The sequence below is a fragment of the Podarcis pityusensis genome, assembly GCF_964106645.2.
Source record: "Podarcis pityusensis genome assembly, chromosome: 14".
Taxonomy (NCBI): domain Eukaryota; kingdom Metazoa; phylum Chordata; class Lepidosauria; order Squamata; family Lacertidae; genus Podarcis; species Podarcis pityusensis.
The window spans coordinates 15,202,248-15,229,331 of record NC_138039.1 but is presented as its reverse complement, the minus strand read 5'-3'; the positions used below and the strand labels follow the sequence as shown (position 1 = coordinate 15,229,331).

General features: G+C 45.3%; 1 protein-coding gene across 1 annotated transcript in view; it reads right to left on the bottom strand.

Moving 5' to 3' along the window:
- LOC308463423 (uncharacterized protein) overlaps positions 1-27,084 on the bottom strand; it is a 72,922-nt gene that overhangs the window by 1,400 nt on the left and 44,438 nt on the right. The window contains exons 36-57 of the mRNA XM_080981778.1: positions 25,521-25,633; positions 23,694-23,775; positions 22,451-22,588; positions 22,151-22,313; positions 20,592-20,713; positions 19,696-19,842; positions 18,429-18,542; positions 17,657-17,785; positions 16,090-16,251; positions 13,635-13,790; positions 10,797-10,962; positions 8,982-9,166; positions 7,792-7,884; positions 7,456-7,660; positions 6,762-6,949; positions 6,241-6,338; positions 5,513-5,697; positions 3,239-3,441; positions 2,563-2,752; positions 1,794-1,903; positions 827-949; positions 324-465 (exon numbers count right to left, since the gene is read on the bottom strand). Of these exons, the coding sequence (XP_080837904.1) occupies positions 324-465; positions 827-949; positions 1,794-1,903; positions 2,563-2,752; positions 3,239-3,441; positions 5,513-5,697; positions 6,241-6,338; positions 6,762-6,949; positions 7,456-7,660; positions 7,792-7,884; positions 8,982-9,166; positions 10,797-10,962; positions 13,635-13,790; positions 16,090-16,251; positions 17,657-17,785; positions 18,429-18,542; positions 19,696-19,842; positions 20,592-20,713; positions 22,151-22,313; positions 22,451-22,588; positions 23,694-23,775; positions 25,521-25,633 (3,214 nt within the window). The remainder of the gene's footprint in view (positions 1-323; positions 466-826; positions 950-1,793; positions 1,904-2,562; positions 2,753-3,238; positions 3,442-5,512; positions 5,698-6,240; positions 6,339-6,761; positions 6,950-7,455; positions 7,661-7,791; positions 7,885-8,981; positions 9,167-10,796; positions 10,963-13,634; positions 13,791-16,089; positions 16,252-17,656; positions 17,786-18,428; positions 18,543-19,695; positions 19,843-20,591; positions 20,714-22,150; positions 22,314-22,450; positions 22,589-23,693; positions 23,776-25,520; positions 25,634-27,084) is intronic.

Here is a 27,084-nt window from a genome sequence, read left to right as displayed (position 1 = left end):
GTTTCCTATATGCACCGCTTGAAGATGCACTTTTGTTTAATCTGTCCAGAATCTTCCAAAATTCCCCATCATCGGATGTCCACAAGTTCTTATGTTATGAGAGAGGGAGTAAACCTTTCTTTATCCAATTTCTCCTCACAACACATTATTTTATAAACCTCTATTATGTCACTTTTTCTCTAAATCAAAAAGTCCCTTTCCTCATAGAGGAGTTGAGTGGAAGCCATAATTGACATGCTATCCTTAGATTATTTGCAGACAGCCAGACCAACCCCCCTCCAAAACACATACAACAACAACAACAACAACAACAACCTACTTACCACATTGAATCGGCATCTGCAAGGGAACAAAATTTCTGCTGCACAAGTTCACAAATGCCGCAGCCAAGGTGCAAGCCGCTTTTACACTCTGCAGTTCACACATGTCAGTTTTGCACATGACATAGAATGGTTCTGGGTCCACCTTTAAAAGAAAGAGGTGGTAAGTCCCATGGGAAGAAATCTGGAACCGCCTGTTTTGGTCTAAGATTGCTTCTGTCATCACGAACAGAGACAGCAGATAGGGAAGCTTCCATTATTGCCCATGTATTCCAGTATAGCCAGCTCTGACTGGCAGCGGCTCTCCAGGGTCTCACGCAGGGGTTTCCCCTGCCATTACCTATATCCTGAGCCTTTTAAAACCAGAGCTGCCAGAATCTTGAACTTGGCTTGGTGACATAGGGGCAGCTGGCGAAGACCTCAGGTAGGCTGGAATGATGGTGTGCAAACAGCAGCAAACTCATATCTTGTGTCCTGTTTTGACCAAAAAAAAAAAAGGTACTCACTACTCTGAAGCAGTTCCTGAAGAGGGAATCGGCATCCAGGAAGAAAGCTTTGCAGATCTCAGGGCTAGATGAATCGAGACACGGCTTGGGGGTCCTCTTCATCTGGCTGCACTGGTTGCTCATCTGGGTGGCGAAAATCAAATGCATTTTACTTACTTACTTATTTTTTTTTATAATAATCTTAAATAAATGAGAATAAAAATGTGTGCCCCACCACCGAGACCATTCCATTGTAACTATCCAACCTCCCAAAATTTCATCACCTCTTGCAATGGTTTGACCCCTTTCCATTTTAACAGTACTTATTCTACAAACACCTTCCGTATCTCCTCAAAATCATTTCTCCTGCATATTCCCCGTCACACCTTAATGGCACATGCTAATTTATCATTAATAGCTATACCCCACACCTCTTTATACCATTCTTCCATTTTATATTCTGCTTGCCCCTTCCACGTCCTGGCTATCATAATTCGTGCAGCTGTCAATAAATTTGTGAGCAAGTCCTTCATAGCCTGTGAACCTTCCACCCCATTATTTCTTTATTTATAAGACTATTTTGAAAAGGCCAGTAGCCGACTCATTTTTAAAAAGCGTTTTATTTGTATGCAGCTTTCCCACACCCAGCCATGCATGACTTAATATGTGCTCCAAATGTGGGTTCGTGGTTTAGCCCTCCTAGACAAAGCACAAACAGTAAACTGTACAGTATACCTTGGTTGCAAGCTTGAGATTAGCCTGCAGACAGCTGCACCACATGCCCAAGTTTGTACAGCCAAATAATTGCTCAGTACTGTCTACACTGACTGGTAGTGGTTCTCCGGGATTTCAGCAATGGAATCTTTCTCCCAGCTGGGGATTGAACCTGCGACCTTCTGTGTGCCAAGCAGTTGCTCTACCATGGAGCTGCGGCCCTCCCCACAACACTCAGTGGCTCCTCTGCAATGTAAACGCGTCACTGGCATACCTGCCATGCATGCACGAGCTCCTGCACGCTGCCAGCATAGGAATGGTCTGGAAGCATCCATTCGTTGCCCGCTTCATTGTCATTGGTACCAAAAAGACCAGCAGACACGCCTAAAAATGCAAGAGAAAGCAAGTCTCAACCACCTCAAAGGGCAGGACTGTGGAATGTTTCATGCTGGTTAAGGACTAATTATTTGGGGAAATTCTGAGAGATGACCTGATAGCATCTCTCCACCTACTGCCCCCATTTTAAAGTAGTGCTGTAAACTTAACTTGTTCAACTAAGCTAGGGTTGCCATATTTCAAAAAGTGTGTGTGTGGGGGGGGGGGGGAAACGTTAAGTTTTTTGACCAAAGTTGTTGAGCTCCTTTTGCAAAATCTCGAAATGATGATGAAGAAGTTTTGAGCTATTTTTAAGGAAATTCGCCCAAATCTACATGTCTGACATGGACATGGGTTGCCATACATTCGGATTTCCCCAGACATTTCAGCAATTTCTGCCTGGGCACTGTTTATGAGGGCTGAATCCTGGCATTGTCCGGAAAATTCCCAGCATATGGCAGCCCTAAATTAAGTTTGGCGGGAGATATATTACATTAGTCACATAATTTCGCCATAGTGGAAAGCAAGACGAATATCAGGTTTTGGCAGAAGACAAAGTGCAGCAGAACAGAAACCGATCTGCATGTGGCATATACAGGGTGGAACGGGAAGCGATGGCTTCTTACGTTGCTATCCACCACACATAGCTCAAAACGCAGAGTACAAACCATGATGCCATCCATCCAAAGTAAGGGTACAGATGTCATAGCGAAGATCACATGAAAACAAAGCCCCATTGGTCGTAGACACTTCTACAAGATCAGAATATCTTTGGTTTGCAAGGCCATTTTCTTCAGGAGGGATTGCAAAATGCTGGCAGTTCTCCTCTGACAGGGAATAGTTGTACTTCTTGTAGATCTATTTAAAAGCAGCAAGGGGAATAGAGGTTACAATGAGACTGGGTTTTCAGAATGCAAAGTGGTTTGCAATAAGTTGGTGAGGTGGTCTTGACTTATTATAGAAATTCTGTATCTTCTCACCTAAATTGCACCCACAAGAGGCCTTTGGGGCATAGCTGGGGTTGGGGAAATCTCAGATCTGGAGGGCAAATGCAGCCCTTTCTCTGGTCCTTGGGACTCACTCCAGGGCACATACTTTTGCAAGCCCCACCCCTTAGCAGCCCCACATCCATTTCCTCCCCACTCTCATCTGTATGTAAACTTAACACTGGCCAGACTCCAGAACAATTTCCTCTGGTTTATAGATTTAGTCAGCCCACATTTCCTATCAATAAGAACCTCCTCAATATAAATACAAAATTAAGACCTGGAAAGCATAAATACCAAACTCATTGCACCCAAAAGTTAAGACACAGATGTAAAAATGGAGAAGACCTGTAGTTACCTTCTGTTCTGGGTAGATAACAACAGTGGTACCATTCATGGTAATGTGCAGTGACCGTCTGCCACTGCTGGTCAGATTTAATATTACAGTAAATGCATCATGAACAAAATCCTTGGCCAGGAGGACACTGCATTTGGAGGTCAAACTGTATATTTTCCCGTCGAATGTCCTCAGGTGCTTATTCCCCATCAACAAGGCATGATCTGGGAGGATGTGAAAAGTAGGGTCACTAAACCACCCACGACCTGTGTTGGAACAGCTAGGCTTGCCATATTTCAAAAAGCAAAATTCCTAGCACCCCCAAAGTTGTTGAACTTTTTTAGGAAACAAAGAAAGAGGACACATAATGTGACAAATAAAAAATTCAAGAGCCAATTCTTATTCTTCTTCCTCTAGCAGGGAAAGAAAGGGAGATTCCTTGTTGAGGTTTTTCCACCCTGCTTTGGGAGGGTGGGACTGAGGAGGTAAGTTCCTTTGGACCTGCTCCTGAGCAAGTAGCAACAAATGCCCTGAAATATACTCAGAGTCGAGTGTGGATTTCATGCTCCTTATTCAGCTCATAGTAGCAAGGAAATGAAAGTTCCCCCAAAATATCTGCTTTAAATACATTATGTACACAATGGGCCACATGTGATTGGCTGATTCCGGGATTCTCCTGTAGGCCAATCAGGTTGCGGATTCACTTCCACCTGGAGCTGGATTGGGTGGCTCCTGCAGATCAATCATACTGCTGCATTTTTCTAGGACCAATCAGACTGCTGCATTCTGAATCCTATTGTTCTAGGACCAATCAGACTGCTGCATTTTGGATCCTATTCAACTCAGTACATAACATGCCATGTTCCCTTTTAGCCAGGCTTCTCGCCTCCTGCTCTGTGTCCTAGAAAGGGGAGCAATTGTCCTCCTCGAGGCAGCAGCTGAGGCAGCTTCAAGAAGGGAACGCAGCAGCTCTTGAGGGGGGAGGAAGGTGGGGGCAGGATAACAGAGTCATCTTTATTTTCCTCTCTGGATGGCTGGCGGGTGCTTGGGGGTCCTCTCGCCCTCTTTCCACTGTCCTTCGCACTCCCCTCCTCCTCCTCAGTTGGGGCTGCTGCACGTGAGGAGGGGGTGTGCTTTGGGTCTCCCATGTAAGGGGGGACATTCCTTCTGCTGCTCAGAGGAAAATATGTACGGGAAATTCTGGAAAGCTCTTAGAATTCAAAAAATGTCCCTGGAAACAAGAAGAATTACCGATGAAAGAAGAGTGGCAAATGAAGTTAATGGACTACGCAGAATTAGATAAATTAACAGGAAGGATTCGAAACTTGTGGGATCAGAGATTCTTAGAAGACTGGAGTAAATATCTGAACTATCTAAAAAGCAACTGTAATAAACAGATTACGCTAGTAGGACTGCAAGAAGTTCTGTAAGGAGGATTATGTGAAATATTGCAATGAAGATTATGAAGAGAATTATTAGTTAATGATAATTCAGAGTAACAGAGAAATTAAGAAGTGCAGAATAAGTGATAAAGTATGGAAAATCTTCAGAGATTGTTGATGGAAGTCTAAAATATTGTATAAAATAAGAATTTATGTTAAATGATTGTTGGAAATGATATGTTTAAAAATAAATAAATCACAGGAGAGGGTCCACAGCGAGCACAGGGTACATTTTAGGCATCCGATTTCCTGGCATGTCCAGAATTTTCTGGATATATGGCAAGCCTAGGAATAGAAATCCCTAAACTGTGAAGCAGGCCCAGCTGAACATCGGAAGCTGCTTTCAACTGAGCCAGACCCTCAAATCCAGCTAGTTCTGTACTGTTCCACAGGTGGTGGTTTGCCAGGATTGTAGAAAGGAGTCCCTTGTAGCCCTCTCTGGAGATGCCAGGGACCTTCTCCATACAAGGCATGTTGAAATGGCTAAGCCAGAGATGCTTTCTATCCACACACACAGAGACACACACACACACACACACACACCCCATTCTAGGATAGGAGAGGGTCCACAGCGAGCATAGGGTACATTATGAAATTTCCAGGCAGTGGGACCTAACCTCAAACACTGGCCTGGACATCTGCACTGAGGTCACTTCCAGCATTTTGCAAGAAGGGTTCAAGTGCATAGCGGAAATTTACGTTTGCGCAATTAAAGTGGAAGCTGTGAAGGAAACTGCAGAGATGCAGGGAACAGTGGGGTTGTTGTTGTAACAGCTCCTGTGCATTCCTTTCTGTCTTATACCCCGTGAGATAAGAGGAAGTGTATGGAAATTAGGGGTTTTAGAAGACTTACGCTCAAACGGGCTCTCCATAATTCTTTGCTTGAATCGGTAATATTCCGCAGCTGGGTTGATGCTGTACAGCCGTCGGAAGGGCTTCATAAGTTTCTCTTCGATGAGATAGTTTGTGATGTTTGCCAGGTCCAGCGTGGGTTCTCCTTTAGGCTTCACTGGCAATCTCACTTCCACAGAGCAGTTTCTGCAAGGCACCGTATGAACTTCAGGAGAGCCCAATAAGTCTGGCCAAAGGCCCATTCTGGTCCCACAACCCAGATGCCTATTGGGAAGCCCGCGAGTGGGACCTGAGCCCCCCAGCACTTTCCCCATTTGCAATTCCTAGCATACAGTGGAGGCAGAACATAGGCATTGTGGCTCATAGCCATTGATAGACTAATCCTCCATGAATTTATCTCTTTTGATGCCATCCAAGAAGAGAGCCATCACTGCCCGATTAACTGTGAGGCTCAGTGGACAGTTCTACACCATTTTGTGAAGAGGGAGACCGAACTGCACTGTTTGCTTGTCATCTACTCTGCTGGGGTCTTCCCAGCTGGGAAGGCAACCCAGTTAATAGCCCAAATGGGAAATGAGTGGCAACGTCAGAGTCCAGGCAAGATGCAGCCAGCCATGCCATGTGGCAAACGTAACTGTCTGAAAAACCAAAGTATGGGTGCGTGGGCATATATATAAAACACTGCATTTTGTAGGAACTCACCCAAGTGCAATCATTCCACAGTGTTACCTGGCTGAAAAACTGTAGAGACTTGATAAAGGTTTCTGAAGCTTGTTCACTGCTCTGGAAAATTTGGCTTCTGCCCAGCTCAGCATCTGTTGCGTTGCCTGTTTTGCAGGGTGAGTAAAAAGAACACAAACCCAACAAATTAATATTGCTAAATTTAAACTGGATTTTTTTTTTTAAATTTTAAAAAGCAATGGCAGAGAGTGTGTATCTTTAAAAAGAAATCTGCTGGTTGAAGTCTGAAGACGTGAGGACGTGACAATCTTGCTGACACCTCCCCGCCTTGCCATGGCAAGATGAGAGCCAAGTTCTGGGACATATTTTGAATTTTGAGAAAGCAATGCGGGCACCCATCATGAAATGGAAAACTTCATGATGCGTACCACAACACAAAATGGCGGTCATGAGGGCCTGGCACAACACAAAATGGTTGCCACATATAAAAGAGGCCTTCCAAATTGACAATTCTCTGATTGTATGATAAGCAAACTCCTGTTGGAAACAAATAATTTTTAAATACCAACCATATCCAAGGCAGTTTTCAGCATTCTCAGGGAAACCTGGATTGGCTCCATCAGCCACACATCCTTCACCAGCGTGGGCACAAAAGCCTGGAGTTTCTTCAGATACTCCTCCGTCCTCTGTTGCCACACCTCGTCCAAAGGCTTCAACGTCACGTCGTAATAAGCATCCTTCAGTGTTGTCAATGGCTCTTTTTAAAAGGAAACAGGGCGGGGAAGAGAGTGTGATGGGGAGTGGGGAAAGGGTTGCATCCATCACTGCTCCTACTCAGAGCAGACCTATTGAAATTAACATACATGACCTGTGGATGGGCAAATTTGCCAATTTCAGTTTCTCCTTTTTTCCACCCTGAAATTCAGTTCTTCACATTTCTGTGTCACTTTTTAAATTTTATTCTTTAAAATGACCTTGTGAAAATGCATTGGCATTTTCATGAAAATTTCTCCTAATAATACACATTTTTGTACAGGCAAAAATATCCGAGGAAGGTGCAACGCAGAGCCAGTGAAGGCTACATCATCTGGGAAGAAGGGAGGTAGTTGGGGAGGGGGCGTGGCCTGGTGAGAGTCCCAAGGGCCAGATAGAAAGGCTGGGAGGGCCACATACCTCCCCAACCCCCTGAACCTGAGAGTCCCCATCTTTGGCTAGACCCTTAAAAAAATATTTTTTTTAATCATTCCACCCTGCCCTGCTTACTTTGCAACTCCATCTGCATTTGTTGTATGATGACTTGAAGTTTGCCCAGGTAAAGTGGGAGGCTGTTCTGTAGTGCTTGCTTGACTCCGCTCTGTTTCCACAACTGGACGACTCCTCTCATTTTGTTTTGGAGGATTCCTGCTACTTCCTGGGAAGTTTTTAAAAGCCATCCAACAGCATCGTAGAGAAAGTCAACGTGCTGAACCTGCAGGGTTTGCACCACAGACACAGTTGTACTGTTTTTGTTTAATATAGCAGGGATGGGGAATCCGCAACCCCTCCAGATGTTGTTGGGCTAACCCTGATCATTTGCCATAGTTGCTGCCAACTTCTTACCGATTTCCTGAAATCCTGGAGGCATCCTTCCAGGTTCTTGATCTTTGCCACCAGCCTGTGCTGAAGATCGGATGCGATCTTACTCAGTTTTGACTGCGAGAATCAGAAAGAAGACGACTTTGATGCGTGGTTTTGAAAAGATTACTGAGGTGAACACGAGGCCTAGCTCTCACTGTCTGGGATCTCTAAGGCACTATTTGCACAAATTAACATCATGCCACTTTTAAACAGTCATGGCTTTCCACAAAGACTCCTGGAAAGTGTAATTTGGTAAAGGTGATAAAGGTTGTTAGGAGTCCCCTATTCCCCCTCAGAAAGCGACAGTTCTCAAAATAGTTTAGTAGTTAACCCCTCTTTCTAGGGCACTCTGAGAACTATAGCTCTGTGATGGGAAATGAGGGTTGCCTAACCATTCTCAGCAATCAAACTACATTTTCCACTGTCCAGACTTCAGCTGTGGCTCATGTTTACTTCATGTTTACCCATGATCCGACACCACAGAATTAGGATCCTGTCACTCCACCCCGCCCCCCGACTAAGTGGTCTCAAAATCTCCCTTCCAGGCACATGACTAGGTGTTTACCTGTCTCAGCAAAAACAATCATTCTCCATCTAGCCACCAAGAAACAAAACCCCAAACCACTAGAAGTACTGTACTTTTCTGTGTACAAGACGATGATTTTCTCTTTGACTGTTTTTCGGCAATTGCCCCTAAAAAAATCCTTAAAAAAGCTTGACAACCCCGGGCAATCCTCCACAAAAAAATTGCTTGACAGCTCTGGGCAATCTTCCCCCATTTTCCTAAATTGGAGTCCCCCAAAATAGGGATCGTCTTATACATGGGGGCATGTTATACACGGAAAAGTACAGTAAATCTCCTGGCTCAAATAGCAGCAGGTGGGGTCTTTGACCCTAGCACAGCCCCACCCCCAAATGTGAGACCCCTTTGGTGTCTCTCACTTTAGGGGTACCATCACCAGGGTCACTGCTGGCCACATCTGGGACAGCAGTGTGTCCACCCCCACCAAGAAATCTTGGTCTCCGAGGCCAACTGGTATCAAGCAATGGGATGAAGGTCTTCATGCCACAAAACCAGAACATAACTGCCCTGATCCCATCTTGAGCAAAAATAATAAGCGCAGAACAAAATGGGGATCTGGAGGGCCCTGTCGTTTTTGAAAACACCACACCTCTGTTTTAGCGACTGGACCTCCACAGCCATGGGCCTTGTAGCTCAAGCTCTTGTTGGAGGCTTCAAGGGCCAAGTGCCCCACTTCCTCTCGCCTCTCTCTGTTAATGACAAGGTAGGCATTGAAAGCGGCATGCTGTTGGCCATCTGTGCAAGCCTCGAGCTCCAGCCCATCCTCAGCATCCTCTGCGAGAACCAAGAGAAGAACAAAATTTTAAGCCTCCCGTGGTCACGGTGGGAAAAGAGAAATGTCAAATCAAGGAAAGGAAAGGAAGGAAGCGACCATTGCAAAACGACAGAAATCATCACAGAATAATATTAAATAATAATAAAAAAATATTTATATCCTGCCCTCCCCAGCCGAAGCCGGGCTCAGAGCGGCCAACAACAATAAAAGTAACACAGCATTCTAAAATCAATTCATTCTAAAATCAATTCAGAATCAAATTAATGGCAACCATTGGGCTAGAGTTCTATGAGGATTACCAAAGGAGGGAGTCCTGCGGAAAGATGTCAAGTCCCGCACTATAGAGTTGCAGACAAACTCAAGAGGTTCAGAGGGGCCTTCTCTGCAGTGGCTCCCCGTCTGTGGAATGCTCTCCCCAGGAAAGTTTGCCTGGTGCCTTCATTATACACCTTTAGGCGCCAGGCAAAAATGGTTCCTTTTCAACCAGGCCTTTGGTTGATCCGATTTACATTCTATGCCCTTTTAAAATGTTTTTTGGGGAGGGTGCGGGGGGTGGCTATTGGGTTGTTGTTTTTATTTTTATTAGGTATTTTGTGGTTTTATATCTTGAGACTCCCAGGTATAGGGCGGTATATTAAATAAAAAAATTAAAATTAAAACTTCCAAAATATAAACAAAATAGGAGGCTGCCAAATCACCATCACTGCTATTCTGGGTCAAGGGTGGCCATGCGTCCTACGTTACACAGGACAGTCCTCTTTTTGAAGACTTGACCTGTCCATGCCCCCACATAACCATAAGAAGGAAGAGTTGCCCACCAAGAGCTGTGTTTTATTTGTACACCACCTGGATCAAATTGAGAAACAAAGACACACAACCTATGAAATTGTTTCTTTAAAATCCCTAAACTCCTTTTTGTCCCTTCCTAGCTACTGCAAGGGGAGTTAAGCAGAGAGACAGAAAGAGCTGGAACCAAGGTCACCCAGCTCCACGAGGATTTAATCTCTAGCTCTCCCACTACTACTCAGATGCAAGGGCTTGGGAATCTCTTCAAGCCTGAGGGCCGCATTGACTAATGGGCAACCTTTGGGGGGCCGCATTTCAGTGGTGGGTGGGACCAGAGGCAATAGCAGGTGGACCAGCAGGTGTAGCCTGCTGTAAAAAAGTGAAAGTCGCATTTTGGCAGAGCGAGAGCCAGACTTTTCTACAGAGAGGTCTTCCTATCCAGAAAAGGAAGAGGCAGTATTATCAGGACATATTCCAGGCAGGCAAGAAGCGCTCTGGGAGGGCATGGGGGAGGGCCAGTGAAGGGTGAGGACTAGTGGCACCATCTCTAGGGAGCCCACGGGGCCCGAGCACCCACAAAAAATTGTTGTGGGTGCTCAGCAACCACACCACAGCTCCCCGTCACATGTGCTGGACACCCATAACCTGGGACCCAAGTTGGCGCCCCTGATGGGGACTGAGGAGAGCTCTGAGGGCCACACAGAGAGCTATGGTGGGCCACATTCGAGCCTGAGGCTCCCCTCCTCTAACCACAACAACACACTGGCCATCACTTTTGAGGGATTCCACATGCAATTGGACACCAATTATCCAGAACAGAGCACCACGGAATAGCGAATTTACCTTTCAGGTATCCCATGTAACATTGAAGGCATCCTTTTCCTTTGGAAGCTGCTAACTTCACTGCCTCTTTTGGGTCAATCTTTGCCTCCACCCGGACTTGACTTTGACCAGCTGAGGAAGCCACACTCCCCACCACACCCAGCCAAACAGCATCAGATGCTTTGAGCTGTGGAAAGAAAGGCAAAACATTTTCAGAACCTGGTTTTCAGAAGCATTACCACCTCTACCTTTGGGGCAGAACATAACCATTGTGACTAGTAGCCATCAATAACTTTCTCCTCCATAAATTTGCCCATTTGTCTTCTAAAGACATCCCACTTGGCGGCCATCCCTGTGGGAGTGAGTTCCATAGTTTAACAATTTGCTGCGTGAAGGATGACTTCGTTTTCTCTGTCCTGAATCTTCCAGCATTCACCTTCTTTGGAAATCCATGAGTTCTAGCATCATGAGTGAGGGAGGCATTTTTTTGTATCCTCTACCCACATTCCCCAGGTCACACATAATTTTATACTATTCTGTTGTGTCACCTGTTCCTCTCCTTTTCTATAAACAAAAGAGTCCCAAATGCCACAACCCAAAGCCAGCGTGGTGTAGTGGTTAAGAGCAGTGGACTCGTAATCTGGTGAACTGGGTTCAATTCCCCGCTCCTCCACATGCAGCTGCTAACCTTGGGCTAGTCACACTTCTCTGAAGTCTCTCAGCCTCACTCACCTCACAGAGGATTTGTTGTGGGGGAGGAAGGGAAAGGAGAATGTTAGCTGCTTTGTGACTCCTTTGGGTAGTGATAAAGCGGGATATCAAATCCAAACTCTTCTTCTTCTTCCCTCATACTGAATGGTGATTTGGAATAGCATGGCGAGAAGGCACTAGGCCCTAATTGAATTCTGCTGACACCCACCCAGGGCTGTCTTTAGCAGATGCGGCGCCAGGGTGCAAATATCCACCTAGCGCCCCAAATTACAATGGATAGCGGGGGGGGGGGAAGCTGTGCACTGCCGGCCATGGGGGGGTGCAACTCTCCCCCATGCCGCTGCAGGACAGCAATCCCCCACAGAGGCTTGGGAGGGAAGTTGTGTGCCCGCCAGCCATATAGTTGGCGGGGCACAGCTGGTAGGCGTGTCGGGAAAGGGGAGGCCGTCGGCAAAGCTGCACAGCTCCTCCACTCACTGGGGCGCCCCTGAGAGGCCGGCGCCCAGGCGCAACGCACCACTAAGCCCTATGGGAAAGACGGCTCTGCGCCCACCCAGCTGCTAGTAATTTTAAAGCTCCCCCCGCCAGCCCACTCTTCAAATTATCTATATGCACCTGAATACCTTTACCACTAGGTGGCAGTGCATGCTCATTTGCAATAAAGGTGGCAGATGAAGGTATTTTTTGAACTCAAATAGTTATGGCGGATGCAGGATTGTCGGGGAAAATTGCATGTCACGTAGCAGGGGTGTGCAAGAAAGCCCAGGTAGTCCTTTCTCTTGCAACAGTTCTGCTGGGAGGGGGAAAATTGCATTAAAGGAAGGGCAGGGAAATGAGAGAGTGCTTAACCCTTCGCCTGCCATTGGAACTTAAGTGCCTGCTGCACCAGACCGAAGGGATATTCAGTCCAGAGCAGGGTCGGCTTTAGGTTTGATGAGGCCCTAAGCTACTGAAGGTAAAAGGGCCTTTATATGTCCAGCTGTCCTTTGTTTTGTGTTGAATATATGCTATATGGTAATTTATGGAACTAATAGGTATCTAAAGCCATTCGCATATAACAAAATATGTATTTTATCAAAGTAATTGTTAAACTAAAATACAATTAAGAAGAAGTAAATTAATAGTGAAATACAATCAAGAAGAAGTATATTAATAACGATATATTTTAGGGAGCAGACTAGCAGGTGGGGCCCATTACTTACATCATAGGAGCCCACACAAGACAAAACACTATTGCTGTATGTAGGTTTTATTTTATTTGTTTTTCATCCTATATTTTGGAAATGTACATCCAGTTGTTTTTTTGGGGGCCCCCAAAAGAGTGGGGCCCTAAGCTATAGCTTGTTTAGTTTATATATAAATCCGGCACTGGTTCTGAGTCCTGTTTGCCACCGTGGTGAAAAGTACAACTCTCAGGAAGACCACAAGCAGGAGGTGAGCACTACCTCCTTGTGACCTAAGACCACCCAGGGCTTAATTCTCAATAAAGAAAAGCATTATTTATCCATTTAATATATTACTATTCCTCCTTTCTCTGAAGCTGGGATTCAAGGCGGCTTGAAACATTAAGAAGCATCCATGATAAGATACAGAATAATAAGAACAAATTAGTTAAGAACAATAATTAAAGTACATTGCAGTATATTTAATGCCTACAAGGGTTGCCAAAAATGAAAATCCGGACAAAGTTGAAATTTGCCTTGCTTCAATTGAACTTTTTGTTTTGGTCAAAGTTGCTGAGCTTTTTGTTTGTTTTTTATGGGGGTGTGTGTTGAAGTTGTTGAGCTTGAGTTGGGAGATGTTCCCCAAAAAGGGAACCTGATTCCTAGATGTGTAAAATACAATTTGCCCTGACAAGAGTCCAATGATTGGCATGGTCTGTGCCTTAGTTTCTGAAGGCTTGCCTAAACAGGAAATAGCAGGAGATAGCAAAGAAGGAGCCAGTCTAACGTCTCTTGGGAGAGAATTCCACAATATGGGAGCTGCCACAGAAAAGGCTTCCTTTGGTGTCGCCACCAACCTTGGCTCTGATGTCAACAGGCCTGAGAGAAGTTGCTCCCATGAGGGTCTTAGCACCCAGGCAGGTTTGTATAAGGAGATATGATATCTCAGGTAGCCTGGGCCCAAGTCACATATTGTACAACTCACTGAAAACTCTGTCGAATAGTTCCTCTCTTGGGCTGTGCTACGATTTCTTAAGGCGGCTGTGATGGACCCCTCGCCGCCAGCAAGGCTGAGTTTGCCTTCTGATCGCCAGAGAAAACCTCCCTTGTTTAGCTGGTGCTTCCCAGAGACTGCAATTGCCTAGGAAAACAGAGTGGGTGGAATTACCAGAGACAGAGTAAAGTAAAGGTGGTGGTGGAGAATAGACATGTGTCACAGTGGGTAGGAATGATACCTCTTTGACACTGCTTCCAAGTCTTGACAGGCAGGGTGCCCCCAAAGAGGAAATGCACCCCGCAAAAGGTTTGCATAAAAATTGCATATGGTAATTGTTATGTATAGATGCCAGTTTCCAAATAATGACTATAGCTGGAATGGAACATGAGAAAAGCCCTGTTGGATCAGGCCAAAGACCCATCTAGTCCAGCATCCTGTTCTCACAGGGGCCAACTAGAGGCCTGTCATAAGAATTTTAAGGTCTCAAATATGGAATAAACATTCATAAATACACACATCTCTAAATATATGAACCATGTGTCTGAAATAGTATGGGAGAGCAATCCTGGAGCCATTTTGACTCTTCCAATGACCTCAAATATTCCTCTGCAGTAAGGGAGGCAAATGGAAAAAGCCTTCCCATTGCCATTTTGCTTGCAAATCCTGTCTTAAGGGCGTATTTGAGTATGAATACAGTGAGCCTGTAACCTGGACTCAGGAACTAAAGTATTAACGATCATAAAAGAATGGCCAGACTGCCCAGGTAATGCAATCAGTGACCATTATTAGGTATCCTGGCAGGCAGGATTTCTGGTGTAGTATGTATGCCTCCTTCTGTGATGTATGTATGATGTTTTTTGGGGGAGTCTTGGGCTACAGGGTGGGCAATTTCAAAAGTCTATATAAGGGCTTGCGCACCATTGTTCAGGGTTCTCCTCTCTCCTGCATGTGGTGAGTGGGCACTCTGTTGCAACAGTTCCTTTAATAAAGATCAGGCTTACTAGTCACTTTGCTTCTCAATACAGTGGTACCTCAGGTTAAGTACTTAATTCGTTCTGGAGGTCCGTTCTTCACCTGAAACTGTTCTTAACCTGAAGCACCACTTTAGCTAATGGGGCCTCCTGCTGCCGCTGCACCACTGGAGCACGATTTCTGTTCTCATCCTGAAGCAAAGTTCTTAACCTGAGGTACTATTTCTGGGTTAGCGGAGTCTGCAATCTGAAGCGTCTGTAACCTGAAGCCTATGTAACCTGAGGTACCGCTGTATACCGTATTTTTTCGCTCTATAAGACACACTTTTCCCCTCCTAAAAAGTAGGGGGAAATGTGTGTGCATCTTATGGAGTGAATGTAGGCTGCACAGCTTTCGGTGAAGCCAGGAGAGCAAGAAGGATCGATCCCTCTTGCTCTCCTGGCTTCGCTTCGCTGGAGAGCCGCTCCACCGGTTTCCCTCTCTGCGCAGCACCCCTTCAGCAAAGCGGGTGGAGAAATGGAAGAGGCTCCGTTTCTCCTGCTGCTTCGCTGAAGGGGCGCTGCGCAGAGAGGGAAAGCTGAAGGGGTGCTGCGCAGAGAGGGAAAGCTGCGCAGCGCCCCTTCAGAGAAGCAGGAGGAGAAACAGAGCCCCTTCCGTTTCTCCTCCTGCTTTGCTGGAGAGGCGCTGAGCAGAGAGGGAGAGAACTTTTTTTTCTTGTTCTCCTCCTCTAAAACTAGGGTCGGGTGCGTCTTATAGAGCGAAAAATACGGTACTCTGGCTGGCCTCTGTTTTCTCCTACTGATAGGGAACCCACTTAAGGACTCTACAGGCTCTGGAATACCCCATAAGCAAAAGGGGGCAGTTTTTCTTATAACAGGCCTATAGGGAGCTGGCAAAAGGACTTCTGTGCAGTCGTACTTTCTCCCTGCTTGCGTTTGCCAGGAACTGGTAGTTAGAGGGACACTCACTGCCTCCATAAGGGAACACAGAGACACAATGATTCCCATGCAGTGGGAAAGACAGAGACCTGGTGAGGCAGCTGCTGACCCAGTGTGCATGTTTGATGGGCAACTTCAAGACCCTCCTGCCCTCCCTTCTTAGGGAGATAGCTCAGTTGGTAGAGCATGAGGCTTTGAATCTCAAGGCCCTGGGTTTGAGCCCCATGCTGTGCAAAAGATTCCTGCCCTGCGGAGGGTTGGCCTAGATGACCCTCGTGGGTCCCTTCCAATGATTCTGGGATTCTTTATCTTTTAAGCCGGACTCGGACCTGACTGCCCCTCTAATAACATAGGATGCTTTCAGATTGATAGAGGGTTGTTCTCTGCAAAGCAGAGGCATGAACATGTCACTGAAGTCCTATGCATGTTTGTTCAGAAGGAAGCCCCGTTCATTTCAGTGGGGCTTTGTTCTGAGTAGGCAGGCATAGGATTACCCTGTTTGTATTTGAGAGCAACGACAACGCATCACTTACCTCCGGGAGATCACAGGTTCTGAGGCTCGCAAAATGACGAAGCCAAGCTGAGTAGTCTGTTTCAATTTCCCCCAAGATATGCTGACTGGAACATGGAGTCGAAAAGATGTTTTCCAAAATGGCTTCCACCTGAATTTTATCCAGGTGCAATGACTTGCTTTTCTGCATTTTTTTAAAAAGGGAAAATAGAACAGGAGCTCAAAACGTGCCTGCATTTCTGATGTCTGCAGTCACTGATGAGTACGACTTGCAAGTTGTTTAATAATGGCTCCTAAGGGTGCTCCCAGACTGTCACTGTTTTGGGGTGAGATTCAGTCACATACCAGCCAATTCAGGCAGATCTGCACCACACATAATATAATAATAATAATAATAATAATTAATAATAATTTATTATTTATACCCCGCCCATCTGGCTGAGTTTCCCCAGCCACTCTGGGCGGCTCCCAACCGAGTGTTAAAAACAATACAGCATTAAATATTAAAAACTTCCCAAAGAATCCTGGGAGCTGTAGTTTGTTGAGGGTGCTGAGAATTGTAGCTCTGTGAGGGGGAAGCTCCAGCTCCCAGGATTATATGGCGGAAGCCATGGGCACAAGCCTACAGATCTTATGGAAAACATTCAGCACCATCAGCAACAAGAATAAATATAAATAAATAGCTAGCAGAACAGGCTCAAGGGCCATGAAATATGTCAAAAAGCAAATCCTGCCCTACCCCAGCCTTGTTCATGAAAGCAATTTTCTCCAAGTGATGTAACAACAACAACAACAACAATTTATTTATACCCCACCCATCTGGGCAGCTCCCAACAAAATATTAAAAACACAATAAAACATCAAACATTAAAAACTTCCCTAAACAGAGTTGCCTTCAGATGTCTTCTAAAAGTCAGATAGTTGTTTATTTCCTTGACATCTGATGGGAGGGCGTTCCACAGGGCAGGCGCCACTACCAAGAAGGCCCTCTGCCTGGTTCCCTGTAACCTCACTTCTTGCAGTGAGGGAACGGCCAGAAGGCCCTCGGAGCTGAACCTCAGTGTCTGGGCTGAACGATGAGGGTGGAGACGCTCCTTCAGATATACTGGGCCGAGGCCGTTTAGGACTTTAAAGCTTTGAATTGTGCTCAGGAATGTACTGGGAGTCAATGTTGGTCTTTCAGGACCGATGTTATATGGTTTCGGCGGCCACTCCCAGTCAGCAGTCTAGCTGCTGTATTCTGGATTAATTGTAGTTTTCTAGTCACCTTCAAAGGTCCCACGTAGAGCGCATTGCAGTAATCCAAGAGGGAGATAACTAGAGCATGCACCACTATGGCAAGACAGTCTACGGCAGGGAGGGTCTCAGCCTGCGTACCAGAAGGAGCGGGCACACAGCTGCCCTGGACACAGAATTGACCTGCACCTCCATGGACAGCTGTGAGTCCAAAATGATTCTCAGGCTGTGCACCTGGTCCTTCAGGGGCACAGTTACCCCATTCAGGACCAGGGAGTCCTCCACACCTGCCCGCCTCCTGTCCCCCCAAAACCAGTACTCAGTTTCATGCAACAGAATAATGAAGATTCCACCTCGTATGTCAGATTCTGCACAATTTTTCTGCCATCCCACTTCAGGTCCAAGTGCTGACTCAACAAGGCCGCTGTCTGCTCGAGGGACCCGCAGGCCTGGAGACTTGCAAGGCTTAGAACATTCTGAAGCTGCAGAAATTATGAATGAGAAACATTGGTTATTACTTTGGAGAAGATGTGTGGTTCAGGGGCAAGGCATCTGTTTGCCTGCAGAAGATCCCAGGTTCAATCCCCGGCCCCTGCAGGTGGCACTGAGAGATACATCCCTGAAACTGCTGCTGCCAGTCAGTGCAGACAACATTGAGTTAGATGAACCAATGGTGAACTGAGGTATAAGGCAGCTTCCAATGCTCTATGTTATGTACTGAAGTTCTCACCCTAGGTCAGCAGGGGGATACTGTAGATAGTTATGCAAATATGGGATCGAAAGTGACGTTCAGTGATTGGATAGTTTTAGAAAGTTGTTACAGTAACGTTGTACTGGAGCTCTATATAAGCAGGCTGACTGAACCCTTCAGTTCAGTTCTGTTCTGGCCTGTGAATAAACAAGAGCTGTTTGAAGAATCGCTGTGTCGTCTGATATGTTCACCCACAACTTAACACTCTATGTTCACTTTGGGTAGCATAGCTGCAATGATGCAATGCAGTCTTTTATATAGCAAAAAATAAAAATAAAAATGCACCTACTGCTTTCTAGAACAAAGGACCTCTAAGCGGTTTCTCACAGACGACCTAAAATATTAATTGAAAATGCCAATAAAAACATTTGTACCTGGCTGGAGGAAGCTGTGATACAAGCATCCCAAAGAGTGGTGTTGGTCTGGGACTTGTCTCCGAATGTAAATTTCAAGTGGGCGGGTTGCCCATCGTCCCAAGCCAGCCACACCTAAAGTCAGAAAAAGAAATGCTGAACTAAGTTTCAGACAGAGCAGCATGGCAAGAGCAATATTCACTTGAAAGGGGGGAAAGCACACCCTAGGGTTATGAGCCCCTAACGGACAAAGTAATTAGCATTTAGAGCAGGGGCCAGCAACCTTTTTCAGCCGTGGGTCGGTCCACCGTCCCTCAGACCATGTGGTGGGCTGGACTATATTTTTTTGGGGGGGGGATGAATGAATTCCTATGCTCCACAAATAACCCAGAGATGCATTTTAAATAAAAGGACACATTCTACTCATGTAAAAACACGCTGATTCCCAGACCATCCGTGGGCCGGTCCATTGCCTACCCCTGATTTAGAGAAATGGATGTAAGCTACTTTGATCTCCTGGAAAACAGCAGGATAGAAAGACAGGCTGTGTTCATATGATCATACCCAGGTATGAACAAGCTTCTTTTCCTTGCAAATACCATATTTTTCGCTCTATAACGCACCAGACCATAAGACACACCTAGTTTTTGGAGGAGGAAAACAAGAAAAAAATATTCTGAATCTCAGAAGCCAGAACAACAAGAGGGATTGCTGCACAGCAAAAGCAGCGATCCCTCTTGCTGTTCTGGCTTCTGGGATAGCTGCACAGCCTGCATTCGCTCCATAAGACGCACACACATTTCCCCTTACTTTTTAGGAAAGAAAAAGTGAGTCTTATAGAGCAAAAAATATGGTAACTTCTCTTTGCACAAGTGGGGAAAACAAGCCAGGAAGCCATAACTAACTATACCTTTCCATTACGTGGGAAACTATGGTTAGCAGCTTCCAAACAAGCCCAGGATATGGAAACCAAGGTTTAAAGTTAAGTGTAATGCATGTGCCAGCCCTTGTCGCAGGGATGGGAACCTGTGAAACCTGTCTATCCAAGCCAGCATGGCTGATAGTCAGGAATTATGGGAGTTGTGATTCAGCAAGATTCAGAGGGCCACATGTTCCCCATCCCCGCTTTACACAACCCAGTTCAAGGGGGGGGGGGGGAATACCATACATTATCAGGCGCACACAGCTGCGTTTTGATATCCAGTTTCCAGAACAGGACTTATTTTCGGATAGTTATCTATAGGATTGCACCGTTAATTGCTTTGTGTGATCCATCCGGTCAATTTACCTGCTGGTTGTAGGCACCTCTTCTGCTTTTGGTGAGAGATCTAACCTCCATGTGATTGATGGTGAAGTTAAAAGGGTGAGCCACAGCAGCGTAGTAATAGACACGCTCTTTTCCAAATTTGAGAGAAGAAGATACAGAGACCTGTTGCTGTAATCAAAAACAGAGGTTAAACAAGTGGTGGCAATAGCAATCTCTCCTATTATTGTTGTTATATTTAATTATATTGTTTATTGTTTATTATCTGTTATATTATTAAAAATAATAGTATACCACCCTCACAGGGTGATTTACAACATAAAACACAAAATGTCTAGATTTACATACAAATGGAAAAGATAACAAATTTTGTATTGTTGAAGTTTTGGGAGGTTTAGACAGGAGAAGGGCTTATGAGGCCAGAAAGGCTGTTTAAAGCTATATCGTGGAAACAGCAGGATATTACTAAGCCTTGTCCCGCCCCTCGACCAAAGGGAAGGAGCCAGGTATGTGTACAAAGGAACTATGATCATGTCCCTTGTCTGCTGGATGGAGAAGAGAGAGGGGTGCAAGAATCTGTGGAGAAGCTGCTCTATTGTACAAGGGGCAATATTTATACATTCCTTGCTCTGTCTATTTTTGCTTCTAGCCCCACCCACCAACAGCATGTGGCCCCCAGAAGGTTGTCTAGACAGCTAGGTGGCCCTCAGGTTGGAAAATGTTCCTCAACCCTGTTTTAACTGGTGATATTGGAGAATGAGCATGGGAGATCTTCTGGATGAAAAACCTGCATTCTGTGTTTCCATGTTGTCTGAACTTGGCGTGTTGGTGGCCATAACTGAGGAGGCAATAGCTTTCCAGAGCAGGGTCTAAGGGTGTAGCGCTGCATGAATGGAAAAGCTGACTCTCATTTCTGTTACCTTTTCCTTTGCGTCCCAACCAATGATGACATTGTCTCTGTGGCTACGTCCAGAGTGCTCCACATGCAAGCGGAGCGTGGAGCGCTGAGGAAAAGGGACCGAGAGAGGATGGCAGATCTCCACTGAAATGGAAAACAAGCCACGTTTCCTATTAGACACGACACCCAGTGCTTGGAACAAACCAGTTGGATTTAAGGAAGTTCAAAAATCTCCGAACCGCACCTTAAAGCAGTCCCTATAATGGCCAGGTGAACTGAATGTGAATTAAGTTCATTTGGGGGTAGAACTTTGAATGACTTCCACATCATCTTCATACTCTTACCTGTCCAGGAAACGCATGATGGGAAAGTTGAACATCCACAGTATGGTTTCAACTAGGGCCAGGGCCTTTTTAGCCCTGGCCCCGACGTGGTGGAACACTCTGTTACAAGAGACTAGGGCCCTGCAGGACTTGACATCTTTCCGCAGGGCCTGCAAGACAGAGTTGTTCCGCCTGGCCTTTGGTTTGGATTCGGTCTGACTCTTATGTTTCCCTCCCCTTGTGGTCTTGATTTATCAGCTACTTTAAAATGAGGCTGCATTTTAAATTGCATTTTAACCTGTATTTTAAAATTGTTTCTTTTCTTTTCTTTTCTCCCCCCCTCCTTTCCCCCCATTATGTTTTTACTGTGATTTTATTGGTGTTAGCCACCCTGAGCCCGGCTCTGGCAGAGGAGGGTGGGATATAAATAAAATTTATTATTATTATTATTATTATTACTACTACTACCCTTTGAATGAGGCCAATGATGCTGGATTTGAAAAGGTCTCTCTGAACATGGGCTTTTCTTTCAATTAGGAACGTATCTGGAGATGTCGGGTACTGAACCTGGGACCTTTTGGGTGCAAGGCAGATGCTCTACCACTGCTATGGCCCCCTGCCCTAGAACAGAGCAAGTCACTTGACTTTCCCATCTTTCTTTCTCTTCACCTGCAACCTGGATACTTCCCCTCCCCCCATAATAGATTTTTATTAAAGTCTGAATATATATATATACACGGTATATACAAAGTTTAATATCAAATACCCAATATCTTTTTAGATTATCAAAGATGAAAAACCTAATCTAAATGAAAACACAAACTGAAAAGGGGAGAAGATAAAAGGAAGGAAAGAGAAAAGCGAAAAGAGAACTTTTGATTCCTCTTCTGTCAGCTATAGGTAGAAAATGATTCAAAACATCCACTCTGAGGTAACACCCAACTATTTTACTTTCTAAAAAGCAATATTTTCTTCAGTCCTCAAACCCAGATATCACAAGGTCTTTTTCATGCAAAAAGTCCATAAAGAGTTTCTAATCTTTACTAAATATCAACAATGATTTTTCTGTAATTAAACATGTCAACTTTGCCGTCTCATCTAACCCCAATGATTTTAACCACCACTCCACCTGGATACTTTTAACAGGAGATGGCAGAGACTGAACCTTGGAAGCTCTGCTTAAACTGAGTGCTCTCCCACTGAGCTTTGGCCATTTCCCATCTATCACTGCTTGCCCCAGAGTTTTATAGAAACCTACCCTGCACTTCATGACCTCCATATATCTTTGGGAAGACTCCAGTGTAGCTGCCTGCGAGTTTTGCTTCTTTGCCATCCCATAATGCAACACATCTCAAAGCTTGGGTTCTCTTGCTTTTTTGGTAAGCTGTTGTGAGAACAAGTCGCCTTGGAACAATTGCTAACTGAAATAAAAAAGAAAGAAAGAGATGCAACATCCTCCTGAGTTGTACACCCAGAAACCTCAAAGAGGCTATTCGCCACCTCCTCATTGCCTTGTTTGCATGGATTAAAACACATGTTAAAAAGTGGTCCCACCAACCTGGGGTACACTGTGCATCAGTTCAAGGACTTGTGTGTGGTTCCTCCCAGTAAATGCTAACTTTGTCAAAACAAGGAAATCCTTATTTTCCATCTGGATGGAAATTTTTGCTTCTGCTTCCTTGGTAGAATAATTTATCTAAAGGAATTACAGAGGATAGTTAAACAACAACAGCAAAAGACTTTGCCCTCCCCTCAATGTATTTCTTCACCAGAGGCGATTTTAGGGCAGTGCAACCAGTTCCCCTTCACTGGGTGCTGAGCTGGGCGGGGGGGCGGCACTACAGACAGGACCCTCCAATTATGGCATAGTCCAAGTGCAGAATGGAAGGCGAGAGACGGATGGGAGGTTGTTGAATTTTGGCCTCGAACAGGGCACTGCTGAAATTTGAAAGACCAAAGTCTTTCACACACCCCTTTGCTGCCACTCACAGGTTCCCCAGGAGATCCCCAATCCTTTCTTTCATTTTCCTTTATAGCAGGTACAGGACAGCATCATCTGTTATGTGATCAGGCCCTGGCCATCACTCTGAGAACTTAAAGACAAGCCAATGGCCCATCTAGTCTAGCATCCTTTTCTCAAAGCTGCTGACCAGATGCCTGTGGGTAGCCTGCAAGTTTTACCTGAGAGCAGCACCACTCTGCCCACCTGCAGTTCCCCACAACTGCCATTCAGAGGCACAATGCCCCTGACAGTGGCAGCAGAACATATTCATCATGGCTAATGTCAGCCTTCTCATTTATCCAAGCTGGTGGCTATCACTGCCTTTTCTGAGTGAGTTCCTTAGTTTGGACCATGTGTGTTGTGCAAAGGACTTTCTCTTGCCTGACCTGAATCGTCACACATTTAGCTTCATTGGATGCCCAAAAGTTCTAGTGTTTTGAGGGAGGGAGAATTTTTTTTTTTACCTATCCCCTGTCTCCATACCATTCATAATTGTATAAACTTCTATCATGTTGCCTTTTCTCTAAACTAAAATGCCGCAAATTCTGAAACCGTTCTTCACAGGGCAGTAGTTCAATCGTCTTGGTCATTTTGGCTGCCCTTTTCTGAACCTTGTCCAACTCTATAATATTGGGGTGAGGCAACACAGCATTCCAAATGTGAACACACCATAGTTTTGAATTAACAGCGTGGTGACATCAGCAGGTTTCCTCTCCCCCAATTCCTTTCCTAATGTAAGTTGCAGTAAGATGCAGTTAGCAAAATCTGTGGCCGACGAGACTTAACTGGAACAATTTACCTTTGAGGAAACTTCAGCCGTGCTGGGGAAATACTGAAGGAGAAATGGCAGGTTTTGGAGACATCTGATATGCAATTCTTCACTGGAGGAGAAAGAGAGAGAATCTTCTATCAGATGTGCTAAGGCAGAGCTTTCCAAACTGTGTGTCGCGACACTTTAGTGTGTCGGCTGCAGTGTGCAGGTGTGTCATGGAATTGCTCCCCATGCTCCTCCCTAGACTGGAAAAGGGTCCACTGTCCCTCAGACCTTGTGGGAGGCTGGACTATATTTTGAAAAAGAAAAAAAAATGAACGAATTCCTACGCCCCACAAATAACCCAGAGATGCATTTTACCGTATTTTTCGCTCTATAGGGCGCACCGGACCATAGGGCGCAACTAGTTTTTAGGGGGGGAAATAAAGAAAAAAAATTATTTCCCCCCCAGCCCCAAAGAGCAAAGAAGCCAAGACAGCGCGCGGGATCCATCCCGCTGGCTGTCTTGGCTTCCTCTTTAGCCACAGGCAACCTCTCCAGCCAGGAGAGGTTGCGCGGCTTCGTTTTTAGCCGCGGGGCTGGGGCGGGGAAGCCCAAGCTTCCCCCGACCCCAGCCCCCAAAACAGGTCCAGGAGAGGCGGCAAGATTGCGTGCAACCTTGCCGCCACTCCCGGAGCTTGCGGGGCTGGGGACGGGGGAAGCCCGAGCTTCCCCAGACCCCCCAAAACAGGCTATCTGCAAGCCTTCGGAGCCTGGCGGGAACTCCCGCCGGGCTCTGAAGGCTTGCGGAGAACAGGCTGCATTCCGCAAGCCTTTGGAGCGCGGCGGGAACTCCCTGCCTGAAGCATAGCTTCCTGAAGCCCAGGAAGCGTAGCGGCAGTTGGCGCTGCACTCCCTGGGCTTCAGGCTTCAGGCTGCCATCCGCAAGCCTTCGGAGTGCTCCGAAGGCTTGCGGATAGCTGCCTGAAGCCTGGAGAGCAAGAGCAGTCGGTGCGCACCGACTCCTCTCACTCTCCAGGCTTCAGTGAAAGCCTGCATTAGCTCCATAGGACGCACACAAATTTCCCCTTCATTTTTGGAGGGGGAAAAGTGCGTCCTATAGGGCGAAAAATACGGTAAATAAAAGGACACATTCCACTCATGTAAAAACACCAGGAGGCCCCACAAATAACCCAGAGATGCATTTTAAATAAAAGGACACATTCTACTCATGTAAAACATGTTGATTCCCGGACTGTCTGCAGGCTGGATTTAGCAGGTGATTGGGCTGGATCCGGCCCTTGGGCCTTAGTTTGCCTACCCATGGCTTAACCTCTGGTTTGCTAGTAAAACTGAATTACTGTGTCACACAAAATGATGCCTGTTTAAAATGTGTGTCACCAACATGAAAAGTTTGGAAAGCTCTGTGTTAAGGGATTAGCTATCCCTCTGAAGGTGCTTCTTGGCTGTCACCACAACCAGGTGGGATTCAACCAGCAAATTCAGGGTTTGCAAATACAGCTGGCTTTGGTGCTCTTGTGCAACAAACCTGCTGCTCCCACCTTATGCTTGTGTGATAAGGATAGTACAGGAAAATACACTGGAAAGTATGGGATAACACTTGCTCAATGCAACATCGTCTAACCCCTCCACAAACTAATCCGAATGAATGCTTAATAAATAACAGACATCATCTAACCTCTCTATCTCAGTAAGTGCCAGCAACCCAACATTTTGGGAAGTCAAAGAACAGTGGACTTCATTGGATTATAGCCAATGCTAGTCCAACTCAGAACAGACCCACAGGAGCAACCAAAGTCCATTAATTTCAGTGGTCCTACTCTGAGTAAAACGCCAAGGCCAACCTCTTCTTACCTTTGCAACTTATTTCTAGCCCTGAAAACAAAGAAGAGATTCAGGTTTGGGTCACAAGCCAGCTTCAGGGATGCTTCTGTCTTGTTCTCAGACAGGATCTCAAGGAGCGTCAGCTGAAGGAATAAGCAGGAGAAGAGAAAAGACAACAACACATCAATGTGGATGTGTTCACGTGGAATATAACAGAAGCATTGCAAGGTCTTGTTACTCTTTAATGCTCGTACCATTTCACACTGATGACTGTTTCAGAAATTCAGCCCGGCCAACATCTTGTGGCACACAATGTGCTGATGGTGCTCTCTCTCACAAACCTATGATGGCCAGGAGGAAGGGCATCTCAATCCTACCTCACAGTGATTTCAGTATTCCAGCTTTCTTTGACCCGCCATGATCACAGAAATCAAGCATGTGTGTCCAACTTTCTGGGATGCACAGAGCTCCTGTATTCCTCACGATGTCCAATTTATGTGACACCATTTAATCCAGATTTATTTGTTAAACAAACAAACCCTGCTGCCAATGGCTCATTGGCAATATCAAGGCCCCATCTGAAACACCCTTATTTGATGTTGTTGCTGTAATATTTTAATGTTGTTAGGTTCTTCTTTTTGCTGTTTAGCGTATACTGTTTGTTGTTTTTGTCCGTGGAGTTTTCTTGGCAGGGATACAGGAGTGGCTTGCCGGTTCTCACTCCAGGTGGATCACGTTTAGTCAAAACTCTCTACTATGACTTGTCTGTCTTGGGTGGCCCTGCACAGCATAGCTCATAGCTTCTCTGAGTTATTCAAGCCTCTTCACCACGACAAGGCAGTGATCCATGAAGGAGAAGACAGGAGTGCCTGGCATGCTCTGGTCCATGAGGTGACGAAGAGTCGGACACGACTAAATGACTAAACAACAACAGTATACTGTCTGACTGACTACTTTGAGAATAAGTACCTTAGGTTGGGAGGATAGTTTTTTTCCTGAAATACTTTTTTTAAAAATAACCCCCCCCCAAAAAACAACAAATTAATTAATTAATTAATTAATAACAATAATTTTATTATTTATACCCTGCCCATCTGGCTGGGATTCCCCAGCCACTCTGGACAGCTTCGTAGCACATATAAAACACAATGAAACAGAGTTAGCAAAGTTAACGGACAAACTGTGAAAAAAGGACAACAGGGACTTTGAAAAAGAATGGGAACCTTTTACAATATATTTGCAGAAACATCAAAAAAACATGGACTCGTTGGCAGGATTTAAATAAACATTTACAATTTTATTTACATAAAACAAGGAATATAACATTGTGATAACATAGTATTGTATATAAACAACGTATCATTTGATGTAATAAACCAGAAATGGAAGCTGAGGGAAGTCAACGGGGGGGGGGGGGATGAAAAACTAATGTTTAGTATTGATATTGGATATTTGTTTTGAAAATGGAAAATCAATGAAATCTTTAACAATTTTTTTTTAAAAAATAAAACACAATGAAACATCAGAAAATAAGAACTTCCCATTACAGGGGATTGTTTGCTATATTTCTGGCAAGCTACTTAGAGGTTCTATT